At 39.1% G+C, this 15,403-nt stretch overlaps 2 protein-coding genes across 2 annotated transcripts; both read left to right on the top strand.

The window, feature by feature from the left end:
• The first annotated feature begins 336 nt into the window (after positions 1-336).
• Positions 337-6,324, top strand: aqp9b (aquaporin 9b). Its single transcript, XM_079554633.1, has 6 exons — positions 337-618; positions 1,249-1,375; positions 2,862-2,999; positions 3,074-3,192; positions 4,085-4,302; positions 5,969-6,324. Exons 1-6 carry the CDS (start codon positions 517-519, stop codon positions 6,129-6,131), a joined length of 867 nt encoding a protein of 288 aa, XP_079410759.1. The 5' UTR covers positions 337-516; the 3' UTR covers positions 6,132-6,324.
• Positions 6,325-8,343: 2,019 nt separating this feature from the next.
• On the top strand, positions 8,344-14,090 carry lipca (lipase, hepatic a; the record flags this gene model as incomplete). Its single annotated transcript, XM_079554507.1, has 9 exons — positions 8,344-8,464; positions 9,366-9,547; positions 10,202-10,381; positions 10,463-10,580; positions 10,969-11,202; positions 11,456-11,698; positions 11,841-11,955; positions 12,531-12,749; positions 13,970-14,090. The coding sequence occupies exons 1-9, from the start codon at positions 8,383-8,385 to the stop codon at positions 14,088-14,090; spliced, it is 1,494 nt and encodes a 497-aa protein (XP_079410633.1). The 5' UTR covers positions 8,344-8,382.
• Between the last annotated feature and the right edge of the window lie 1,313 nt (positions 14,091-15,403).

The following is a 15,403-nucleotide window of genomic DNA, read 5'->3' on the forward strand; positions in this document are numbered from 1 at the left end:
GTCAAAAGGCCATAGGCCGAGCTTTTGAATGTGCTGGTGTGGACTGACGTTTAGGCCTATATTATGTTTAGACCCAAGTAGATCATGTCCGCGCGGCTACTGAGCCACTGTAGACCTATGTTTAACCACTTATTCATTTTTGGGCTGGGAGTAGGCCTAAACGCGAATTAGAATTAAACAATACATCAAAATTGACGCTAGTTTGGTTTAATTTTGTATGACAGATCACGGTGATCTGTCATTAAAAAAAAGCCTATTTTCTAATTGCTGTAGATGTGTGTAGCACTCTGATATGTGCCACTCCGAGTCAAGAAGAACCTGGAGGCTCAGTGTCCTATTGTAATACAGTGGACACCTAGTGGGCGTTGGGGAGAACGCGCACTCTAACGTGGCGCACAGATCCACGGCCAAACGGAGGGGGCGGCAACCTGCGATCAGTCCCCAGCTACGCGCACCACTCCAGACACTGCTGTTCGGGACACGCACCAAACGTAAGCCCGCAGTGAAAAATAAATCATGGAAGAAGAGAACAAGAGAAGGATGAAGGAGAAATTTGGCCTGAGGCGGGATATCTTTAAAGAGTTCCTGGCGGAGTTTCTGGGAATATTTGTCTTGATAGTAAGTACCCCCATCTGCACCTGTCATAGCCAACTCAAAGACGCTCAAAAGCTGAAGCGGCGCACTATGCTAATAAGGTGTCACACAAGTCTCTCGGGGGAACAAAACTGCTGTCCTTCGCACCTCACGGTCCTATTTGGAAGTAGAATATTTCATTATATCTTTGATGTGACAGGCTGCCAACATAGACAATAACAAGGTGTGACTAATGTGACATGGGATGAAGTGCTGCAGCATCCCTTGATGTTTTCTGTGGGTTCCTGAAAATACTTTTTAAAACAATTGTACAAAATATTTTCTATGCTAATATGTGCCATGATCTTAACCTCTCCTTCTCTAGCTCCAGTGAGTCTTCTTTCAAAGCTACATGTCACTTCAGGGCGGATGCATGCAGCATCACCTAACCAAGGTTTAGTATTGGATGACTGCTCTGATCTCCCAAACTTTTAGTTTTAATTGCCTCTGCTTTTTACCTAATGAGCAAAGGATTAATTATTTTCCCATTCTTGGACAAATTGTCTATGGCAGTCCGAGGCTGTTGCTGGACAAGAGGGGTAGTGTTAATGGTGGGTATAATTGGAATATATAAAAACAATGAGTTGTTGTTGTCCTTGTCTATCTGTCCCCCAGCTCTTTGGATGTGGTTCAGTGGCCCAGACAGTGCTGAGTAAAGGGGCTCTGGGGGAGCCATTGACCATCCACATCGGCTTCACTCTGGGAGTCATGATGGCAGTGTACATAGCTGGAGGAGTGTCAGGTACAACCACCACCCTATTATGTGAGGAGAGGCACTTACTAACATACAGTACATGAGTGAGTTTACAATATTAAGCTGCGGTACACAAGATGTAAATAATAAAAATCCTCAAACGGCTCCACCAAAATTGTCTTCCACAGTAACGGTACATTACTTAAGTATCCTCCCCATCTCAAAGGTCACTTTTTGTTAGGCACCTGAGGAAGTCAAAGAGTGTAATATAGTGTGTGGATTTTGCCCAAATTTCAATGATGGGGTTTATCAAATGCATTCCTTGAGGATTAGAGGAAGAGGAGCCCACTGTGCTTTACCAGCAACGACAGGAAAAGAAGAACCCTAGTAAATGCCACAGGAGGCTACTTAGAACGAAAATGGGGTTGTTGAATTTTAAGCAGCATAGAATAGAGTCATTATGCCGAGGATCGCAATGTGTCCTAACGTTTGGGCAGGCTCCCAGGTGTCCAGGAATTTTCTATCATTGTAAAAATGTTCAAATATTGGAGACTGGACTGGATGGATTAAGTCCTTCAACCCAGTTCAATATGGACATTACGTCAATTTGTAGTAGCACCGAAACAAATATTGTTTAAATACATAAAGTGATGCAAATGCAAAGCCCTGCACTTTGCACACACTTTTTATGTGTTAGTTCCTCAGTGGGGATAGTTGTTCCTCAGACTTATCTATAGTGCACTTGTGCTACATGTTCAATGACCGAGGAAGGCTGTAGAGGAATGGTAGGGAAGCCCGGGGACACGGAGGTTAATATATGGAGAGCCTTTGCTGCATGAATGGGCCATTCAGCCCCAGGGTCCACAGCGCAGTGGGAAGCTTCTGTCCAACGACATCTCTGAAGATGATCATAGGTATTGGACTAATGAGCTTTACTGGGGCATGGATCTGTGCAGAGGAGGGGTCAGGTGTGACAAGCCTGGCCCTCCAAAGCGGCCTCTGAACAGATGAAAACACAATTGTTTTCACTTTGTTGTCAGAGACTTTGGATGACAGTGTACCATAAGTGTGACACAACATGGTCACTCTAATGACGTGCCGTTTACATGGGTCTTAAGCAGATTCAGCCAGATTATGTCAGATGCAATTCAGCCTGGCTGGCTGTCATGGACAATGTTTGTGAACTGGACGGGAGATTAACAATAGGCGCATGGCTGATACCCCCAATGGTGTTATCACAGCAAGGTCAAAGCCAAGATCCCCCAGTGTTAATTAAATGACCCCACACCCTGGTAACATTTAGCTGGAATGTGTTTAATCATGCTTTTTTTGGACATTGCGGGACATGGGAAAACAAGACGTCCTCTGAAGCACTGCTTTCCAAACATACTGTTGGAAAGAACAGCAGAGGCAGAATCTGTAGAATCGCAGCAGCCTTTAAATAAAACCAAAGGAAATGTGACAGATGTGCTGAATATTAATTTAATGTTTCTTAATCATTACCTTTTTAATGTTTCTTAATCATTACCTTTAGGAGGTCATGTAAACCCTGCTGTCTCTTTGGCCATGGTGATCCTGGGAAAGCTTCCTATCAAGAAGTTCCCGGTTTATGTCACCGCCCAGTTCCTTGGAGCATTTGCTGGATCCTGTGCTGTCTTTGGACTCTACTATGGCAAGTGCTTAAAACGAATTACCTTACAAATACATTTCCATATTATGCTTGTTATTGACAGATATATTCTCTAGATGCTCTGATGGAGTATACCAATGGAGAATTTCTGGTCACTGGTCCCAATGCCACAGCTAACATATTTGCGTCATACCCAGCAAAACATCTGTCAGTGCTCAATGGATTTGTTGATCAGGTATTAAGTCATTCACATTTTATTTACTCTTACTGAATTTATATTGTTATAATTGTATAATATTATATTTGCTTTTACAATGGGTTTTTTTTCAATAAAAGAAAAAGTATTTGAAATTCAATTATAAAGCAGATGTAGAAAAAAGCTTCATCAGTGCCTGTAACGATGCTCTGAAGTACGGCGCAATGTCAAAGCAGAGGAGTGAAGTGAGATTAAGATGAGCTTATGTTGGAGTGCATTTAATGCAGTCATGAATGAACAAACGGAGCAAGCGGAGCATAAATGGACGAGTGTTGTTGGTGAACTATAAATAATTCTGATCCGATGAGAATAACATCCATCTGCTCCAGATACTCTTTGCCATAAATGTCTCCATAAGTAGACACACTATAGCCAATAGAGCTGCCTCTATGAATGCATATTTTTACTGTTTTTTATTGTTTGTATTTTGTTGTTGTCCACTGTAAAGCACATTGAGACCTCTGAAAAGCGCTATATAAATACAGATTACTTACTTATTTACATATAGACTACACTATATTGTACACATAACCTGCAGCAGTTTAAATTGGCAGTTCTCTTTTAATGTTTTGACTACATTTTTATTGAACTAAATACACTAAATACTGCTGGAATTTTTTTAACTTTTGCTTCTCACCATATGATGTTGTATCTTGAAAGTGTCTTAAACAATAGAACCAGGGGAAAGGGGAAGCACTCATAATAAGCTTAGATAAAGTGGCATGGGTTAAAGGTCAGCCTGCAGTGATGACACCGAACAGATTATTAACATATGACATAGTTTTTCTCTAATTATGTTTATTCACGCAGGCCACCACAGCACTGACTACATCAGAAAATGGTGCTATTTCTGATGCTTGGGTTTTTGTAGGTGATTGGAACTGGAGCACTGATTCTCTGTATCCTGGCCATCACAGACAAGAGGAACATAGGAGCTCCTAAAGGCATGGAGCCACTGTGCATCGGGTTGGCCATTACAGCTATTGCAGTGTCTATGGGTCTGAACTGTGGGTATCCCATCAACCCAGCACGAGACCTAGGCCCACGCTTCTTCACTGCCGTGGCTGGATGGGGTCTAGATGTGTTCAGGTAAAATCAGACACTGGAGAGATTCATGAAAAGTTAAAGAGTGAACTTTAAGCAGAAAGCTGGTGTTCACACTGGCAGAGTGTGAGGGGGCTTTATCAAAGTGCTCTGTGGCCGTTTCCATGGAGCTCTATTTCTATTCCCTTCATAATATGAATGAATATTTCAGAGAGCATGCTTGTGTGCCTCTGCATTTTGAAAAATGGCTGTGAGATTGGAGTGAACAGTAAGATGTTCTACGCGCATAAATATCTAATATTTCTCTCAGACAGCTTGAATGCACACTTAACTATATTTATTCTTATCATTCATAGTATTTCTTAGTTACTTTAGTTTTGTATTGTTTTGGTGTAATGTACTGTGTCTATGTTAATCTACAACAATATTTTACACTAAATCCCTTACTTTAATATCCAACCACAAGGGGTCAGAAGTAGGTGCTCTTTCTTTCTGTCTTTGACGTCACGTCTGTCACGTTTTGGGAATATGCTCATGGGTTCACTTGGAGCCGTTATACCTTGTTGGCTCATGCCTAAAATTCATATTTATGTATTTCTATAACTACAGAGTAAATACTGTCTGCACGTTTCAAACACCAGAGGGAACAAGGTGCATTTGTGTCTGACCTTGCAGTGGACTTTGTCTAGTGTAAATACAGCCGTATACTAGCAACCACATTTAGGGACAGAGAATATAACATTAAAACAAACTTGAAACAATGCACGGTATTCATATCATCATAGAGCAGTGTGGCAGTTTATCACATTTTATCAAATTAAATGAGCTTTGTTCTTATTAGAATACTCTTCTTCACATATTTTTGGAGCTGGTTCACCTCATCGCTATTTTCACATATAATGTTTTCGGTCTGGTCAATGCTGGCACTGAAGCACAGGGTAATTACCAAAAAAAAAGATTTATATAACACACAAATTATCTTGAATACAAAATATCTGTTATGTACATGATCAACATAAGCGCACCTGTGTTGACTCATTTGGCTATACTCACTCACTAGGTCACACAGTGTGTGTTGTCTGTCTCCTGATTATCTTAGCCTTAGATTATGGCCCCTATAATCCCTGTGCCTACCTATTTGGCTGGTCTACTTCTTGAATGCCACCAAGAGGGAGACCTTGACAGACACTTGTTTGTGCTCAGGATGTCAAGGGCTTAGTTAAGCGAGACCTTTCACCTAAAGCCAACCATCTTTAGAGGATGCAGGCCAGACAGACTGGGGTCAGCCCCAGTGAGGATGAGCACAACAAACACAGCTACTTAGACAGCTATAATCTAGTAGAGTGACTCACTTCAGGAAGCCACATGCGACAGGCAGGTTCATACCATTTATTATTATGGCGAATGCTTGAAATAACTAAATAAACCTTTCGTAGATTTAAGTCAAAATGTTGGAACAACATATATTTTATTATTGTTATAGAAATTAAAACAATATTTTATATATAAATTATGATAAATACAATATTAGTTTATTTTTAGTCAGTATTCAGTCTTACTTCGTAATTAGCAATAGAAATATTGTATTTCTCAGAAATCCAAATAGCATATTCTAAAATGTTAACTGTATGTAAGTCGTGGGAAGATTAACACAGTATGGAGACTAATTTTGAATTCTGTGTATAATTGATGGTGCATGTTGTTACCACAGTGCGGGGGGGTGCTGGTGGTGGATCCCTGTGGCGGGGCCACTGGTGGGCGGAGCTGTAGGAGCTGGAGTTTACTTCCTGTGTGTGGAGCTGCACCATCCCGAGCCTGAGAAACAGGAGGAGAAAAACATCGCCGACAAGTATGAGATGGTCACCATGAGTTAGAGCTCCTGAGGCACAAAGGCACAAGTTCAGATGCAAACACAATGGGCTTACTTACAGCACAAGAGGCTAAGCCTGGGACAAAATACTACTTGAACCATGTTTTACAGTTGTTGCTAAATAATAATGAAGTTTTTATAAAGTAGTTTACAGATACAGTTATGTTATGGTTTTGAATATACATTTGAAAGGACTTCACTGCATCTCCATTTTCTATGTTTTTGTCTGGCTACATATTAACACATGGGTCAACATCTTAAACTATAATGTCCACATAAATAGTTTTTGTGTACGTTAGTCCCAAGTATATGTATACAGTATCTAGTAAAATACTGTAGTATATTTATTTTTTTATATATTGTTTTTGTATTCATTAAGTGAACACATTGTGGATGTGTCGCTCTTCCTCCAAAAGCAATAATTCAGCCTTAAATAATAGCCTCATTTAATATTTGTACTGAACACATTCATGTGCATGATTCTTTCAAGTATGATGCCCATTTACCCTGATACTATATGTTTACGATGACACTGATGACTATTGCACTATTCCACACTGTGATTTTGTTCAGTCCTTGTATTAACACAATCTTTGAAACACTTTGCATGTCTAAAATGTCAAATCCAATTGCGTCTTTGGGCAAAACATTTCCCCTGCCCTGCCTGTATGAATGAAGAGTGTGAGTGACTGGTTGGCGGGTGAGGGGCCGATGGCGCAAATAGTCAGCCTCTGTCTACCTCAGAGCACTTGTGGCTACAATTGTAGCTTACCACCAAGTATAGACTGAACAAATAATGACAATGGTGTAACACACTTGTCAGGACAGGCTTGTAAAGCACAATACAAGTGACCAAAGTATTTGGCATCAAGACAATCACCTTTTCTATCATGAAGAAGTAAACTCATTGCGGTTTGATCTAAATCTACCCATTGCATGACCCACACACCGTGTAACTGTATGATCCGCAAGATCTGAGTTGTATTCTGATGATATGTCCTCATTTCTCTACCCATGATTAATTTTTCTCCTAAAATCAGCAGTTTACATCATGTTTTAAGGAATAAAAAAGAGGTTCTACCTTACGGCTGCATTTTATTTCTGGGTGACAAGTATGCTTACTAAAGTAGTATGATATATTTCAATGTTTTCAATTATAATAAAAACAAGTACAAATCTGTGGTCTTGTTTAGAGAAAGTGTTTTGTTTTTAATTGAAATTTGAAAAATGTGAGCAATAACACAATTAAAGGATGACAATGTAACTCCTGTCAACAGTCTCCAATGCAGAGAGAAATCGCAGTGAAAAATGAGAGCAAGCTTACGTAATCTCCAGGAGACTACAACACTTGATTTCACTTCAGTGAGTTTTACGTCTCCTCTGTGCATCCTCTGTACAGCAAGTTACACAGTACAAGGTTCATGTGAAAAACTACATTCAAACCCCAACAGGGTTTCACAAAAAATATTAGAAGCTATTGATGCACACAGTGACCCTCACAGCAGGTACATTTTGTTAGCTTAACCACACACCAATGTTCACTCCACCTTTATGAGTTGGAGCAGTACAAACAGATAAGAGCAGTCGTCTCTGTCTGGCTGGTGATCAATAACATGAAAAAGCACAATGACTATGAATCACGTGTACAACTGAGACATGACATGAGCCGTGCAGATGAGCTCAGGGAGGACTTCATGTAGCTTTGCTCGGACAGTACAGTCCATACTGGCCAACGAGCTGCCAGGAAAGCAGATATACATTCACACTAATGTTATGTAACTGTGGGAATAAAGAAGATAAAAAAGACAAATGGACCCTCACATGAGTTTCTATGTGATATAACACTTGTACTCCAGAGAAAAGCAACACATTTCTCTAAAAGGTTTCTGTTTCCATAACTAAAGAAAAATAAATATGTAATATTTTAGTTTGACTACCATATACACAATAACAAACCAGTCTTCTGACATTAATGGTGGGAAACTTATAAAAAGTGTCAAATGTGAAGTCCTCCCCATTCATAGCTTTGCTCTTTCCCAATCTATAAACACACAGTACATTCCCAACCAATCAGGACAGGAGTCTGGATATCACTTTGCTCTCCTGCCTTTTCTGTTCATTTAACCACTGTTATTTTCAGCCCGAAGACAGTGGTGAAAAACTCAATTCACTATTGGAGGATCACTCTGTATACAACTTTGGACTTTATAGTTGTGTGTTGCTCTGCAGTCTCTGTGAAGGAAGAGTGTGTTAAAATGTCTATCTTCACAATCCTGGTCTGTCTGCTGCTCACTCTGCACTGTCTTGATGGTAAAATACCCAAAGAACACAGAGCAGGTGAGTCTCTTATTGTGATTTAAATGGACTAAAAATACAACTATTCTATTTCCGTATATCAAAAATTGGCTATAATGGTATAAATTTGAGTGTATTCTGACCATCTGATGACTCATCTTGCAGTTCAAACAAAGTACTTACGTAATTATTACTAGGGCCTCGTTTAACGTCTGCTCTAAAAACGTTTCTCAATTCCTTCCTAATTGAAACAGCAAAGAAAAAAACACTTTACAAGAAAAGAGTTTACAACTTACATTATCTATAATATTTAACCCATTGTTTGTAAAGTCAGCTGCCATCCACTCTGAGCAAAAAAATGAAAATGAAAAAATAGAATTAAAAGCATTTTAAGTATATATTCAGGGTTGAGACAGAGAAACAGCACTTATAGTTTGTAATAAGGCAGTACTTAGAAGAAGATCACTGTGGAGCACAGATTCTTACAAATGTGGCAGATCATTTATCGTGCGGCAGGCCAAAGGCTGACTTTGAAATGTACTTTAATTGCGGGTTTTAAAATCAACTAAAAGAGAAAAGTTGGAAAGGGCCTTAATATTTGTGTATCCAGAAAGTATTGTTTTGGGGTTTCTGGTACAAACCTATAAAAACAGCTGATCCTGGAGTGTCATAAAGGCCACTATAAGGGAAAGCAAAAGTGCCGTGCTGCATCCATGAAGCCACTGAGTCACTAAAAGGTCAAATATACACAAATATTAAGATTTTTTTGTTTTTTATTTCAAAAGTTACATAGTGCACCTTTAAGGAAGCAATGTTTTATGTAAAAGTGGGAGATTGCAATAATTTTAAACCCAGTATACTCTTTCAAATAATAAACATCTTTTCATCTGGATGCAAATAACCTCTCCTCTCACAGTAGAATTCTTACCCTCTGTCTGTCCAGTGAGCGCTGTAACCCGGAGTTTGGTGCCGAGCTTCAGAGAGCCGTACGTCCCCAGAGCTGTGTTCAGGCTCTTTCTCCAAGGTGAGGACACCTGCACCCTGGAGCCCGCGCAGCTGCACACTCTGACCTCCTGTGGCTTCAACAGCAGTAATCCCCTCATCATCATCACTCACGGGTGGTCGGTAGGTCACCCCTCAACTCTTCCACTTCACCGCGTCTGACCAGGGCATACAAAACACAGGCCTTAGCCAAAATGTACCACAACTGCAGCTGGCTCACATTCATGGGCAAATCATGCAATGTCGTCTAAAGATCAGAGGTTCCCAAACTTTTCTGGTCACACCCCCAAAATACAATGGGAACACCCGAGGACCCCTATCTTAAAAAGGAAATGCAATTTATAATCAATCACACCAAAAGCTTCATATTTATTTCAATACTTTAAATAGATATTTGACCCTAAATCAGTTACACATTGTTTTAAACTAAACAATTACATTAAAGACACTATACCTGATATTTTTTTTATTATAAACAATGACAGAGGAAGCCACTAAATTAAAAGAAATGTTAGAAAGTTCATGAAATTGATACAAATACTTTATAATTATGCACAGTTTTCCCTCTTATGTCTTGAGTTTGCAATATACTAAACAAGGACAAATCAAATTTAGTTCCAATACCGGAAAAATATCAGGCATAGGGCCTTTAAATACAATGTAAAATTGGAACCCTCAGCTCAGCGCTCTCGACTTTCTAAAAATATATTTCTACACAAACATAAAAAAAAACACATTGTGCCTTTAATGAATTGCATCTTTTTTTTTTGCATTTAGGTTGATGGCATGATGGAGAGTTGGGTTCTGAGGTTGGCCACAACAATGAAAAATAATGTGAAAGATGTGAATGTGGTGATCACAGACTGGCTGATACAGGCCCATCAGCACTACCCCATAGCAGTTCAGAGCACGCGCACCATCGGGAAGGATATTGCTTATTTTCTTACATCTCTTAAGGTTAGACGGCAAATTCATGGCACTTTGTTTGTGGCTGAACCCCAAACCCTCGTGGATTAACAATACAAACATTCCCAACAGAACTTTTTCCAGTTTTCAGCCAAAAAGACTCATCTGATTGGCTACAGCCTTGGAGCGCACATCTCAGGATTCGCTGGGAGTTATATGGATCCTACAGAAAAGATTGGGAGAATAACTGGTAACTACTGACACTTATACTGACACTTAATAAATAGATTTTGCCCAAATCTAAAAGCTTCTGGACTGGAGCTGACAGAGTAATGCCTGATTTGAAAGACCTACAAAACTGATCCTTTTTTGTTGCTTTTTGGTCATGTTTTGACTTTTTTTTATTTTATTGTTTGGTAATTTTTTTGTTGCTTTTTTCTAACATTTTTTTGTCGTTTTTTCTTTTGTCGAGCTTTCATTCTTGCTTACGTCTAGTTTTTGTCGCTATTTTGACACTTTTTTCCACCAAGCTTTCAGATTTGGGTAAAGCCGAACGAGAGGAAATGTGCTTGGTTCAGATGGGGGTTAAGAGGTTAACAATACAAACTGAATTAGTACATGGTATTGAATCTGCCCAGGGTTGGATCCAGCTGGACCTCTGTTCGAAGGCATGTCCCCCACAGACAGACTGTCTCCTGATGATGCCGAGTTTGTGGATGCTATTCACACTTTCACCCAAGAGCGAATGGGTCTCAGTGTGGGCATCAAACAAGCAGTGGCACATTTTGACTTTTATCCAAATGGAGGAGACTTCCAGCCTGGATGTGACCTGCACAACATCTACGACCACATCTCTGAATACGGCTTGCATGGTAGGACAAGGCTTATCTCAAACCTTTTGTTAAATAATGGGATGCAGTACCTTTAAACATGAAACGCATTTGTGTGGCATCACCAGAGCAAAATAGTCTACAAAGAAACAGCTATTTCTATAGGCATAGAGTAAAACCAATAGAATACCTATAGAAATGTGACAAAAAACTCATATATAGTAACCTTTAACCTCTGTAACAATGGAAAATTCCTGGGCAAAATTAGAGCTGACGCAAACATCTAATTTCTCAGGTTTTCAGCAGACAGTGAAGTGTGCCCATGAGAGGTCGGTCCATCTCTTCATAGACTCTGTGCTGAATAAGGAAAAGCAGAGCATGGCATACAGGTGCAGCGACAACAGAGCTTTTGATAAAGGGGTGTGTCTGGATTGTCGGAAGAACCGCTGCAACAAACTGGGCTATGACATCAAGAAGGTCCGTACCGGCTCCAGCAAGAAGCTCTACCTCAAGACACGCTCCAGGATGCCTTATAAACGTATGGCATTTACACAAACGACAACTTAATCATACTGTATCTTGAGTATCTCTACGATCAAACCAAAGAGAACATGTGCCCTAAATTGAACATGACAATCACTTTTCTGTTTGATATTCCTGTGATCTCTCCTTCTGTGCAGTCTTTCACTATCAGTTCAGGGTCCAGTTCATAAACCAAATGGACAAAATGGAGCCTTCTCTTATCATTTCTCTCACTGGAACCATAGAGGAGAGTGGAGACATCCCTATTACATTGTAAGTATTGTCTCAGAAAGCCTGGTTTATGCAGCATGTCAAACAAAACACAGCTGCGTTCTCATCTGTGTAATCACAGAGCGGGAAAACAACTGACCCATGTGGAACACGCAGAGCTGGAATAAACCCATAAATATCAAAGACTGCAGAATTAATAATTTAGGCATGTGCGTAGCATAAAGAGAGTTGTCCCCATTAAGAATAAAAATAGAAATTGTACAAGAGAGAATTTGAATGAGGACCATAACAGATAACGAGTCTTGTGTTTTTGTCTTACAAATTATACTTTTGTTATAAACATATAAAGGTAGCCCAATAGTTAAAAAGAGAGTGCTTTAAGAAGATTTAAAAGAAAAAATTACATTGCCTCTAAAAATGGAAACGATTATTCAATTCAAATAAGTATTGTCTGTGCCACTATAGACTCAGCTGCACTACTTTAATATTATGTATGTTTTTGTTCTCTTTTGGGAAGGGGCTGGTACGACCTCATTTAAAACTGATACGGCTCAGGTTTGACCTGATATAGTCATGATATAGACTTGGTTTGAATCTGTTGGTCTGGTGTGTTGCAGCCCTGAAGACATATCAGGAAACAAGACATTTACCTTTCTCATCACCCTGGACAAAGACTTGGGTGATCTGATGCTGCTGAGGATTCACTGGGAGGGCCCCGCGCTCTGGAAGAACATGTGGAATCGAATGAAGACTATCATGCCCTGGGGCGGCCAGGGAAACCAACCCAGACTCACACCGGGGAGGATTAGTGTCAAAGCAGGAGAAACACAAGACAGGTACATGTCTTATATGAGCATAAGTAAAAGGAAGCTAAAATGGCAACACAATAAATCTAGTCTATAAATGGATAAATCAGGCAAATTGTTTTCATCAGGGTTTAGCGTCATAGTTGTTGCATGCGAGCAGGGCTGAACAATAACCTTTTGCTGACTGGCCACAGGGGCATAGTTTCTTTCATTGTTATTATTTTACCAATATAGTTATAGTTTTGTAGGCAGCAATTTAAGTGTTTGCCTACTTTTATTAAAATTATTATGTAAACTGGATTAATCTATGAAATACAACAAAAACATATTGAGTCTTGTTTGCTATAAGTGAATACGACACAATTATATTTAATATTATGCTAAATATTGTACCCAGGTTTCTTTAGTTTGTCATTTTTTGTGATATTTATAGTTTCTCTTCCTTATTAGACACCGACAGGAAGTGACATGGATGAAGGAAAACAATTTTAAACTGTTGCCGTGCCAACCATGTTAAGTTAATGGGAAATGAGGAAAATACCTTTAAATTAAGTTTGGGAAATACCACAGTTACCATGGAGCTCCGCCATCTTTGCAGCTGTTAGCATACACTTCCATTGCCTAACATTTGCTAAAAACAGTATAAAAAGCGAAGAATAAAAGCCGTGGAACAACTCCGTTAGCTGCTGAGTTACTGCTGGTAAATACATCCAACGCACTGTGGTGTCCAAGTGTTTTAAGGTGAACAACAGTATTTTATCTTTTAAATTCTCCATTAGTTTACAATTGCTGCTAATCCCATAATGCTTAGCGACATGACATCACATTCCCGAACTCTTTAGTCACTTCCTGCCAGTGGCTTAAAAATTCAAATAAAAATAACTTTCTGCCCAACATTTCTTTGCTGCTTTACTGAAATAAAATGATGCAACTGATGAACTTGCAACTGATACTATCCCTCTAATAAACCTGTCATATGCAATTTAAATTTCCTGTTCTAGCAAATATATTGGAAAAAGTTAAAGAAATCATATCTGGACTATGTTGATTATGTTGCTAGTTGCTACACGTTGCTAGCCAAACGGAAATCTACAACCGTTTGGCCGAAACCATGGACAAAACATAAAACAAGTCCATGATAACGTCTTACATAATGAACAATGACCGCCCTCTAGTGGATCGTCGATTTTAGTCACTTGAACTCATACACACAATAAAAAAAAAAACCTTCTACCTTTCTTTTCTTCCAGGACTACTTTTTGTGCCTTGAACGACGACGGGCAGCACGTGGAAGTGTCTCAGGTCAAGGTGTTTGTGCGATGCAAAGAGGAAAGCGTCAAAATGCGCAGGAAAAAGCACAACGTGATGTGATTGGACGGGTCTGGCTGTTTCAGTGAAGGTGCAATGTGTAAAAAGAAAACTATGCTATTGTTTTGCATGTAATGTGTTAAAATGTATTATTTTTTACTCTTGTAAATTTAGAGGAACTGTTTGATTGTATGTTTCATAATTGTTTAAAAATAATGCTTGCTTAAAGCTGAGGTACCTGATTTTTCCTGTTCAAACAGTGACATTGTTTGTTTTGGCCCAAACTTGTTTCTAGCTCTCACAGTCCCTCCTGTGTATTCAAATTGTTCAAATAATTTAATTATATGCACATTTCACACCCATATACAGCATTGAGTGGTGACAAAGTGAAGCAGGGGCGGCCACCCCAAGATAAATTCCACTAATTTAAATTCAACTTATCATCCATTGCTCAATAGAACTATAGGACTAAGACAATACAACAAGGTCTGTGTTTTGTTCTGTGTTTACATCATACTTTGAGGTGGCAAAAATAAATGTATTCTACAACAAAAAAAAATCAGGTACCACAGCTTAGATTGGTCTGAACTGACAATATATTGAGCATTTCTTAAATTAACGTCAGTCAAAAACATTCAATGTCCTCAAGGTTATGGTTACTAATATACCTGGTGGGTGTGTTCATACAGTCTGCTTTCATGTATTTCCTGGGTGTTACACAGCAACAGTAACGATAACACCTGTGTACTTTAGATGAATTTTGGTTTATTAAGTCATTCAAGTAGTTCAAAATACATTTTTGTCTTGCAATTTGAGGGAATTTTAATAAAAGCAATCAATTATAATAAATGTACATAAAACCAACATGAACATTAAACAATGCAATAAGACAGCAGTGATAAAAAGACCCAAGCCGTTTTGGATTTGTGTATTACTATCATTAAACTTCAGTGCAATTTTGTAACACATAGAACCAACTCTAAAAAGCTAGAATGACCAATGTAACGCAACATCAGAAGAAACAGAAAACAATTTAAGAAAACGTCTCATACATTGAAAACCTTGCAATAAACTATTATCAATTTATTTTTTAAGCCCGCCCTTGATTAATATAACAAGTAGCACCAGGAGAACAAACTGAAGATAGGTAGAAACCGTTGCACGCAAAGATAGCTTAAATACAAAGGGAAAAGAAAAGAGTACAATTTCTCTCTGAGGCTCAAATACACACTGCTTCACTGTCTGCATAGAATACAATAGAATACAAATGTGCACAGAAAAAGCTGCACACGCCCACTGGCTTTGATTCCTTCAACCCAAATGCTCTTTCAGTGAAAACAAATCCAGTCTACGTGGGCACCTGTAACTAAAACTCT

Source organism: Gobius niger (assembly GCF_951799975.1).
Source record: "Gobius niger genome assembly, chromosome: 4".
Taxonomy (NCBI): domain Eukaryota; kingdom Metazoa; phylum Chordata; class Actinopteri; order Gobiiformes; family Gobiidae; genus Gobius; species Gobius niger.

Excerpts from the sequence above, each read along its gene's own strand:
- aqp9b (XM_079554633.1), top strand. The coding sequence starts at position 517 with ATGGAAGAAGAGAACAAGAGAAGGATGAAGGAGAAATTTGGCCTGAGG. Across the intron at positions 1,376-2,861 it reads CATAGCTGGAGGAGTGTCAG|GAGGTCATGTAAACCCTGCT; the intron begins GTACAACCACCA and ends CATTACCTTTAG. Across the intron at positions 3,000-3,073 it reads TGTCTTTGGACTCTACTATG|ATGCTCTGATGGAGTATACC; the intron begins GCAAGTGCTTAA and ends TATATTCTCTAG.